The sequence below is a fragment of the Mya arenaria genome, chromosome 13 (genome assembly GCF_026914265.1).
Source record: "Mya arenaria isolate MELC-2E11 chromosome 13, ASM2691426v1".
NCBI lineage: Eukaryota > Metazoa > Mollusca > Bivalvia > Myida > Myidae > Mya > Mya arenaria.
In genome coordinates this window covers 45,841,662-45,853,123 of record NC_069134.1, presented here as the reverse complement: position 1 = coordinate 45,853,123, position 11,462 = coordinate 45,841,662, and the positions used below count along the sequence as shown (strand labels likewise).

Below are 11,462 nucleotides of genomic sequence, written 5' to 3'. Positions count from 1 at the left end.
TGCAAAGTGCATATTTCAATCAGACGGCTGTAACACTACATCCAATGGTGGCGTATTGGAGACTGGAAACCGGCGAACTGACTCATAAAAGTTACATAACAGTTTCGGATGAAATGGCTCACAAAGCGTCAACAGTCGTCACTTTCATTGATGACATAATACCTGAACTGAAAAAGATTGATGACAAGCTTATCACCATCCACTATTGGAGCGATTCCCATTCGAGTCAATATCGCAATAAATACATATTTGATTTCATATCAAACCATGAATGTGTTTATGGATGTGGTGCCCGATGGAATTATTTTGAAAGTGGCCATGGCAAAGGGCCTTGTGACGGGCTAGGTGGAACATGCAAGAAAATGGCAGACGAAGCAATACGATGCAGAAAATCAATAATACATGATGCTCAGAGTTTCTACGATTGGGCAAAACAATCAAACATGAAAAATGTTGCATTCCGATTTGTTTTCAAAACACTCTGCAAAACAAAAGACACAATCATCTCTAGGAAGGTCCTGAAGCCGGTAAAGGGAACTATGAAAATACATGCCGTGATAGGTCAAGGTAGTTCGAAGATACTGACCAGAGATGTAAGTTGTTATTGTGAAGATTCTATTAGGGGCAACATGTGTGACACTTGGAGAGCTGCGAAAACTCAAGACACTGTGGTCATTGAGGGAGAAGTCGATCATTCAAGCGAACATGTTCAAGTTACTGCTGAAATAACCAGCGAGACAGAGAAGTTTGCAGAAGAAAGCTAAGAGATTGGTGAATTTGTTGCAGCTGTATATGATGGAACCTGGTTCGTTGGCAAAGTTAATGACAAAGATGAAAATGAAATCGAAATTGACTTTATGGAAAAGAAGAAACAGTTGTTTCAGTGGCCAAGACAGAAAGATATCAGTTGGCTGAAACACATTGATATTTTATGTAAACTTGAGCCACCAGTTGCTACCGGAAAGTCTAGAAGAATGTTTAAATTAGGAGATGGGGTTGTTGATTTGATTCTCCAACAGTTTCAGAAATGAAATCAGTACATAATTTTACAAGACATTGTTGAAGAAAAACAAGTTGTGTTACATGTTAACAGTTACGTTGATTGCAAATATAATATATTGTGTGTTATACTCAAAGTAACAGTTTTATGTGTGGTAAAAATAAGAGTAGATTCAAATGTATGTTAAAGATAAACTCTTTAGTTCATTCATTTATCTTAGAATGAACTAATCAAACATATCAAAATGTCCGTTAGTTTTTCATAAATTTTCGTTACTAATGGATATTTAAGCACAAATATAGTAAGGTATGGTTTACATTTATAGTTTTTTATGACATAAAAAAGCCTTTTGTAAATAAAACTAAGTATTAAACTGGACAAATGATAGAACATATCCATGTTTTATGTACATTAATACAACTTAAACTGCATTTACCATCCTGATTATTGCTAAATAGTTTGAAATCTGAATTTTTTTTCCTAAAACAGACAATAAACAATTGGTTTTTAATTATTTTCAATTGATATGACATATACTACTGGTCATTCTCCTTTTGAAGAGTATTCATGCATTTTAAGCGAATCAACGGAAAGATAATCTCTGTTTAGGAATCAGTACCTTTAGTGCTTTGATACTATGCTTCATTCATAAGTCTGTATCACGTGACTCAGAGCGCCACCTAATCCATTCAGTTAGATCAGCTGGTTACAAGTCTGTTTTTAGCCGTCCAATCAGATAAGCTGTGTAATGAAGCTAGCGCGGGATTCTGGGAAACGGGGTTCTTTAGTTTGAGAGTTAACACGAAACATGGTGTCAGAAGTCTGACGAACTTTCACGCCGAAAATCGAAAAATTAACGAAGATGCTTCGCTTGAATCCTCCAGAGAGCTTCAACTTCGCCAACCCAGTAGAGTGGCCTGACTGGAAACAGAGATTCTCACGTTTCCGGATGGCAACGAAGCTGCATAAAGACGATGGAGAAGTTCAAGTCAGCGTGCTCGTGTACTCCATGGGGAAGGAGGCTGAGCACATTGTGAAAACTTTCGAGTTCGAAGAGGGGGAAGAAGATACGGATTATGAAACTGTGTTGGGCAAATTTGAGAAATACTTTGTGCCAAAACGGAATATTATTCACGAACGTGCAAAATTCCACTTGCGGATGCAGAAAGAGGGCGAAAATGTGGAAACTTTCGTGCGCGAACTCTACGAAATTGCGGAGCACTGTGATTTCACGGATAAAAATGAGGAAATCAGAGACAGGTTAGTCATTGGAATACTTGATAAAAAGCTATCTGAAAGACTACAGTTGAAATCAGACTTGACTCTTGATAAAGCAATCGAATTGGCTAGACAGAATGAGCTTGTCAAATCTCAGATTAAAGACCAAATGTCGTCAAAACTGGTTGATGCAGTAAAGGCTATGAAACCCCCTATACAAAATCAACCGACAAACAGAAAGTATGGAACATTTAGAGATACACAGGGATCTAGACCTACACAGTACGCTAGTGGTCCGCAGAAAGGAAGTCTGTGTTACAAGTGTAATCGGTACCATGCTAGGGATAACTGTTTTGCAAAAGGGAAAAAGTGCAGAAACTGCCACGGCTTCAATCATTTCGCAGTATGTTGTAGGAAGAAGAAATCCGTACATGAAGTGCATGAAGAGGACACAATGTTCCTCGGTTCAGTGACAAACTGTTGTGATAACTCACCACCGTGGACAGTAAATTTGAAAATTCATGGAAAAGATGTAAAATTCAAAATAGATTCCGGAGCGGATACATCCGTAATGAGCCATGACACATTTTGCAAGCTTTCGAGACAACCTGATCTCATGCCACAACAAGCAGTGCTCATAGGACCGGGTGGGAAACTGGATTGTATAGGCATGTTCAGAGCAAAGACCAAGTTCAAAGGTCAGTGGTTTGACTTTACAGTGCATGTTGTCAAGGGCATGAGAGGAACCAATCTGTTAGGACGCGCAGTTGCAGGGCAAATGGGAGTAATTCAGAAAGTTGAGGAAATTGAGGTTGATGAAGGTATCTATGGGTCTTTCGGTCTGGTTAAGTGTGAGCCAGTTAAAATAGAGCTGAAAAAGGATGCAAAACCGTACTGCCTTACAACTGCACGGAGAGTTCCGTTTCCATTGATGGAAAAGGTGGAAGCAGAACTGAACAAACTTGAATCTGAAGGAATAATTCAAAAAGTTACACAGCCAACAGACTGGTGCGCTCCAATGGTACCAGTCAGAAAAGCCAATGGGAACATTCGGATATGTGTAGATATGAAAAAACTCAATGATTCGGTGAAACGGGAACATTATATGCTACCAAATTTGGATGACATTTCTCCGAAGCTAAGTGGGTCCAAAGTGTTTTCAAAATTGGATGCCTCTAGTGGATTCTACCAAATTCCATTGGACCAGGAAAGCTGTTTGTTAACAACCTTTATTACGCCAATGGGTCGTTATTGTTTCAAACGTGTTCCATTTGGGATAACATCTGCGCCAGAAATTTTCCAAAGAAAAATGACAGACATTCTCAGAGATTTGGATGGTGTTGAAGTCATAATAGATGACATTTTGGTGCATGGCAAAAATGTCAAAGAACATGATAAACACTTAGAAATGGCATTGCGTAAGATTCAAGACTCTGGGCTGAAATTGAACAAAGATAAGTGTGAGTTCCGTAAAGAGAGCATTGATTACTTTGGTCATCATATATCAAGTGATGGAATCCAACCTAGTGCCAATCGTGTTACAGCAATTAGAGACATGGTTGCACCATCAAATGTGAAAGAACTTCGAAGAGTAATTGGAATGGTAAACTATCTGGGCAGATTCATTCCAAACTTGGCGAGTGTGATCAGACCAATGACAGATCTCTTAAAAGGGACAGCTGCATGGACATGGGATTCAGTGCAGGAAAACGCATTCAGACAAGTGAAAGAGCTCGTGACTAATGCAGAGACATTAACTTACTATGACCTCAGAAAATCAGTGGTAGTGAGTGCAGACGCCAGTTCTTACGGGCTAGGTGGAGCGTTATTCCAAGATGTAGATGGAAATGGACAGCTTAAGCCTGTAGCATTCTGTTCACGTAAACTGACAGAAACTGAAAAGAAATACGCACAGATAGAAAAAGAGTGTCTCGCTTCTTTGTGGGTTTGTGAAAAATTTGCTAGGTATCTGGTAGGCCTTGAATCATTCAAACTGTTAACAGATCACAAACCACTAGTGCCACTTTTGAACTCTCAAGACCTAAATAATTGTCCATTGAGGTGCCAAAGGATGTTGATGAGACTGAGAGGTTATAGTTTAATCGCTGAACATGTGCCGGGAAAGGATCTTGTTGTGCCGGACACTCTGTCAAGATGCCCAGTGAGCAATGAAAATTATGAATTTGTGAATGAGATAGAGTGTTTTGCGATCAATGTTGAGGCATTACGCCCGGTGGCAGACAAACGACTCGAAGAAATCAGAAATGCCACAGAGAATGATACAATTATTCAAGAAGCCATGAACTTTACCCGCTATGGATGGCCAGAATACATGAACAGTGTATCCAAAAATTTGAAAGACATGTTTGCTTCACGTAGTGAACTTTCGGTTTCTCAGGGACTGTTGTTGTACAGAGACAGGATAGTGATACCAGAAGAACTGAGAACAGAAGTGCTAGCTAGCATTCATGAAGGCCATCTGGGTCTTAACAAGTGTAGAGCAAGAGCCCAATCATCAGTATGGTGGCCAGGAATAGCTAAAGACATTAAGAGCAAGATCGAAACGTGTCAGTTTTGTCAAGAACACAGAACAGCTCAGGTGAAGGAACCGTTGATGGTAACGCCATTGCCAAGCCGACCCTGGCAAAGGATTGCGGCCGACCTCTGTGAGATCAGCAACAAACATTATCTGGTTGTAACAGACTACTATTCTAGGTTCATTGAACTCTCATACCTAGAGAAAATCACCAGTGAGCTAGTCATCGGTAAAATGAAGAACATGTTTGCCCGCTGGGAAATACCGGAGGAGCTTGTGTCTGATAATGGTACTCAGTTTACATCGACAGCCTTCAAGAACTTTGCTCAAGAGTACAAATTCAAGCAAACATTCTCTAGTCCATGTTTTCCGCAAGCTAACGGAGAGGCGGAAAGCGCAGTCAAAATTGCAAAGAGAATTCTGCGTCAGAGTGACATATTTGCTGCGCTAATGGAGTATCGAGCTACTGAAATTGAGGCAACCGGGTTAAGTCCAGCAGAAATGATGATGGGCAGAAAAATAAGGACACTTTTACCTGCCTTGCCAGAGAGACTTACTCCAGATTGGATAGAGAGAGATGAAATGAGACTCCGGGATGCCAGATATAAGGAACGAACAAGAATTAATCATGATTTTGCAGCATCTCAGTCAAAACCGCTGCCAGAACTTCAACCGGGTGATGCAGTCAGGATGCGTACAGGCCATGACAAATCCTGGAAAACTACAGGAATCGTTACTGGTGGGGACCCAGACCATCGATCATACCAGGTGACAACAGCAACAGGGACGCTTCGCAGAAACCGCAGACATCTACAACTGACTTCGCGAACAGAAGAAGATCCAGTTACGCGAGTGCATAAATCATTAATTAATGTTCCAAGTGTGCCCCTCGATGGGGAAATCAGTGATGATGCAACGCGTGTGATTCCAGTAGGCAGTGAAAATGGACGCTGTGCCCGGCCAGTGCCTAATCCGATTACATATGGACACCGTGATACTCCGGTGCCCGATCAGAACGCGAATGGACACTGTGATACTCCAGTGCCAAATTTGGGGTTTCAGGAGCATAGCCCCAACAAATCCAGTCCGTCTTCACCAGTCGTCACAAGGAGCGGACGTCAGATCATGAAGCCAAAGAAATACAGTGACTTCGAGATCTACAATCTTAGTGGCTAAGATCATTTGAAATCTGTAAACAGGGTTGTTATCAAGTTTTATCAAGTAATTTGTTTTACATATATTCCAGCACATTTTTTAGCATGTGCATTTCAAATCTGATTTCAAAAGAAACTGATAAAGATTTGACAGCCCTGTATTAGCTATAAGAAGTGATTAGGCACTAATTAGTTAAGAGTTATTTTAGTTGATAATTGTTCACCAATGTTCAATTAGTTTGGTTATGTGTTAGTTTTATATCTGCGGTAATAGGGTGATATTTGTTTTGTTTTTTTTAAAAGCATATTGCTTTCTTAAAAGGGGGAGATGTTTAGGAATCAGTACCTTTAGTGCTTTGATACTATGCTTCATTCATAAGTCTGTATCACGTGACTCAGAGCGCCACCTAATCCATTCAGTTAGATCAGCTGGTTACAAGTCTGTTTTTAGCCGTCCAATCAGATAAGCTGTGTAATGAAGCTAGCGCGGGATTCTGGGAAACGGGGTTCTTTAGTTTGAGAGTTAACACGAAACAATCTCGATCAAACTACTAATCACAGCTTCGTGAAATCGGATTAAAACAAGTGGATCAGCGAATTTAATCCCGTTTTTAATCCGATTAGTTAATCTTTTTCGAGAAATCGGCCCCAGATCATTTAACCACTGATGCCGGTACATTGAAGTTTATGAATAATATTGAATACGAAGTAAAAGTAAGTGGATGCTCGGTATTTATCTGGTTGCTGAGGATTTTTTTTTAAGTTAGTTGTCATTAACAGCTAATGGAAGTCACTGGTTGCTAAGAAAGTCATTGGGTGCTATAGATGTAGTTAGTTATTTAGCATTACGAGTCTACATATTAATTTTCAAGGTCTTTGCCTTGCATTTTTAGATGAGATATGACTGTATAAGTTTATAGAAAACCTTGGATCCCATGGGCCGGTATTCTTAAAACATATTCGGCCATTTCCCTGCATAAGTCATTACAAAGTTCAGTATATTAATCATGGTCATGAGATATTTTATCATTTTTGAACAATGTTGGTAAGAACCTGTATGACCCGAATTGAGAGAATTATAAAAAGTGCTGATTGGGGATACATTTGTTTTTTTAGCGCGCAAAGTTCTCAAAAAGACACACATCCTGCTTGTTTAATATGACATAAAATCGTGTTGTTTTTGTTTGCCAGATCTTACATATCTACCAAAGCCTAAAACCTATGCCCTATTGTTTTCTTAGTATAGTGCACAATATTAAAAGCGCATCAAAATATGGTATGTTGCTTATTCTAAAATTAATGAAATTTATCTACAGGTAACTATATTGAATTGCATTTGGGCGCTCAGTTACCATTAAAATATACATATTGCAGCCTAGACAGGTCATATGAGGCTCATTCAGAGTTGGACCAGTGATAAAAGGTTCATGATGGGTGAATTTATCATTGTGTACCCATGTGAAAGCCATTAGAAGGGATGATGCATTCCTTTGCCTCTCTTGTGGTGATAAGTAACTAAAAAGTGACTGTATGGCAAATATGTAAATATTTAATTACTTTTTATTTTAAATAAAATACAATAAACAGTTTAAACAAGTTATACAAATTAAAATAAAAAATATTGTGCACAAACTTTTGTTGCGAAGTATAGTTAAAGGTCATGGTCGAAAGCATGTTGTATCTAGATCAAATACAACATGTGACAGCCGCCATTTTGGATTCAAAATGTAAACAACAGACGATTGAAACAGATTTCATTTTTTTGTTTTTTGAAAGATGAATGATTGCTTTAGATGGTTCACACTAACATTTATTTTTTATTATCACTTATTTATGATTAAAATGTAAATAATCCTTACGCGGTCGAAAACCCGTTGTTCCGGGATAATACATGTATTCTGATTTAAACTGATGGTAAGTTTATTTTGATTATATACATTTTTGTTTCTTGACTAGCAGAAATTCTTTCGTCATTTGATTGGCGAGCGCAGTCACATGACGTGAACTACGGAAACGGTCTCTAACGTTTTGCCGAAAAATTGTGAAATGGGCTATTGTGAAAAAAGTTATACTAACTGATAAATTCATATAACTGTTTTCGCAATCATTATAAAAAAGTTTAATTAATCACTGCATGTGATCTCTATTTAACTTATAAATTTGACAAATTCGGTAAAAAATATGAGATTTTGACCATTATTTCGGCAAACTTTGATGTATATTAAAATAAATAGTAGATATCTTCATTTTTTTTTTTCGAATTGCGAAGCAGATCAACCCACAAAAAACGATGATTTTTTTGAATAATTAAAGGGTTGTTTTCAACTCTGTTCAGTGTAGTCACAAACTCGACACTCACAACATAAAATTCCTATAAATAGTAACAAGTGTCGTCTGCCTCTTTACCACCAAAAATATAGTTTGAGAAAGTGCTGACTATATAAATTGCAAGCTATGTTTCCAATAACCGAGCTAAATTTGTCAAAGCAGAAAGCAATCATAACGCAATTTTAATCATTTAATTTGTTGAACTTAAAGCTGCACTCTCACAGATAGAACGTTTTGACAACTTTTTTTATTTTTTATCCTGGAACGAGCCAATTTTTGCGAAAATCCATGGAAACCAGTTATATAAGACTGCTGACAAAATTTAGATCGTAGATTTTTATATTCAAGTTCAAAAATAGATGTTTTATGCATTTTTCTTAAACCGTTAGTAACTGTTTAAGCCATAAAACATTAATTTTCGAACGGAAATATGAAAATCTAAGATCTGATTTTTTGTCAGCAATCTTATTTCATTGTTTTGCAGATATTTACGCAAAAATTTGGTCTTTCAAAGACAAAAAATAAGAAAGTTGTAAAAATGGTATATCTGTCAGAGTGCAGCTTTAAATAAAGATGATATTAAAGAAGTATCCCTGCGCCCAAAAATGAATGAACATCGAAACGTAAACAAAGAATTACTATCCACTCAAAGCGCATCATTCCATTACGTGTCACAATTATCTCATTGTTCACAATGATCGCACAGTTTCACCGCTTAAAACATCACGTTATAGCCCACATGGAAATAACAAATGCACGCCATTTTGCCCGCACGTACTAAAAGTGCTGACGAGTTAGCTGACCATATAACTAAACCCGTCCCTGCATTTTTTTTTTTATGAAAAACACTTTCGATTAGTCCTTCAGACATAAATACACCTAAAACTAGCTCAATCTGATAGTCTGTGTAAGGTTTTCCAGTTTCATTGCCTGTCACCCAAGTGCCTGTGCGTCTGTATTTTCTAAGGCGTTTTGGCCCAAAATGCCATTCTTTGAGGGTTTTCAACTGAACCTGGACTCAAATGGCATTCTAAGCATCAAATGGGGCAGTTCTACACATCTTTGCTCACATTTCAAGTTCTCGCAGTCAAATTTTGACATTTTCAGTGCTCGTAAGATTGCAGACGACTCAATTTAAAAAAAAAAATAGGCAAAAGTTGTGAAAACCAGGAAATATCATATTTTGATCACCCGGACAAGATAAATGCATTTAATTGTGAAAATTTGCCAGAAAAAGTGAAAAGCAATACATTTCTTGCCAAAAATGACACTTTTTAAACAAAGCAGTTTGGTCCCTTTTAGGTTACACACCACCATTGTCATTTCCTCTATATTTCAATGTGCAATGATTATTTTTAAACAACATTTAAAGGCATTTTGAGCGAATGCAGACTATGATAAACATATATATTCTTAAAGTTCAAGCTTTAATTTATCTTTTAAGCCAATAAAAAGGGGGGTCAAGTTATTCCTAAGAAAAATCACTCCACTTGAAAAACAAACTCTCAAAATTGCACAGTCCGCCATGACAGTTCTTCCAAAATTACCTTTCAAATATAGGGCAGCAGTTTATGCTTAAATCTCTATTCTAAATGATAAATCAAGCAATAATAGATACTTAAGGTATAAAAGTTCAGGAATAAGGATATTTTTTATTTACAGTGTACTGAGCATGTGAAAACATGTCTATCAGTCATGAAAACATTATTTTTTTATTGAGAATTTTCCACACAACGAAAGCACATATGACGCAATGGTGACGTCATACCTATAGAAATAGAAGAGAGTTGCCATATATAGACAATGAAGGAAAAAAAGTTTTGATATTAAAGATTTTCAAGACTTAATTTTATATACTTTTTATAGTGTACGTATAGACTTATTTTTGAAAATGGCATTTCATTGAAATTAATTGAGTTATATTTTTTGCTGGTTTGGTGTAAATATAAAAAAAAATATCACGGATTTAATAACCTTTTTAGGTGTTTCATCTACAATTGTTTGAAATCAATTATTTTAATTTTGATCATTTTAATTAAGAAACTATTTCTCTTTAATCTGTTGTATTTTCGAAGTTGTTTTGTGAAAAACAAGGCAAACATAGGCAGACTCTTGCTAATGGGTAAAGTTTGATTAGGATGAATCCCTCAAACACGTCTTGTAGGGTTCAGTGTTAGCAGTTTAAGAGCCCCGCTCGCTGCAACGCATGCGCGAAGTAAACTAGATTCCTATACCGAAATATAACCGGCTAACTTATATTAATACTTTCACCACGCTCCTCCCCACTCTATAAAAAGAGCCTAAACAGGGGAGGGAGTTATTTAGAGATTTATATTTAACTTCAATTCGAGGACTACAAAATGCGTAGACTTCACACTAAAAAACGAGCCGATCTTATCAAATAATTTAGAAAACCCTAACCAAAAACATCAGTACTAGTAATACAAAACAATTTGAGTCCGAAAAAGGATAGTTTACACAATATGAAGTATTTAAAGTGACAAAATATTCCATAATGTACTTAATTGAAAGAAATTGTGAACCTATTACACTAGTACTGATAAAAATATAACAATTGTACCTGAAATGGCAAAAGTAACAATTAGTACATAAAGTGTGACTTGCAAGGTTTCACAATTTACTCTCATGTTCTTGTTCTTCACATGCTGTAAGCACGACTTTCATTTTATATACCCCAGGGATATTTTATTCTCCTTCGATGCATTTTTATCTTGAAAACATTCACTCTCCCGCCATATCATCACAACATTTTCCCACTCTTCTATCAATTGAGGTTCCAGTAGCACTCAATGGTCACAGGCATCTGGATCATTGTTTGTCACTTAAATGTTGTTTAAAACCATTTGGGGTACATACAATGAGATAAACAACACATCTGAAGATATTTAGTGTCTTTCATATACAAAAAAGAAACAAGGTATGTAACTCAAACTTACCCGATTTCACGGTAGAGTCCAGTTTTATGCAAATTTCTCAACCAACATAAAAACAATCCATTTTTAAATAAGTGTCATGGAAAGAAGAGTCAATTACATTTAAAATCCTGTGCGATATGCTGGTATATCTATAATGTCTTTAGACAAACAAGCATAATTCAATGTCCAATTCTCGTGTTTTTCTTTAGTCGGAAAGAGTACAGCAAATTCAAATCTTCAATTTTCCCCGTGTAAACAGTACTAATGACAGTCCTATGGAAGTTATTTTA

The 11,462-nt window shown here is 36.9% G+C and overlaps 1 protein-coding gene across 1 annotated transcript; it reads left to right on the top strand.

Annotated features, from left to right (window-relative positions):
• Positions 1-1,862: 1,862 nt before the first annotated feature.
• On the top strand, positions 1,863-5,930 carry LOC128215305 (uncharacterized protein K02A2.6-like). The gene has a single exon (XM_052922005.1). It carries the CDS (start codon positions 1,863-1,865, stop codon positions 5,928-5,930), a length of 4,068 nt encoding a protein of 1,355 aa, XP_052777965.1.
• The last annotated feature ends 5,532 nt before the right edge of the window (positions 5,931-11,462 follow it).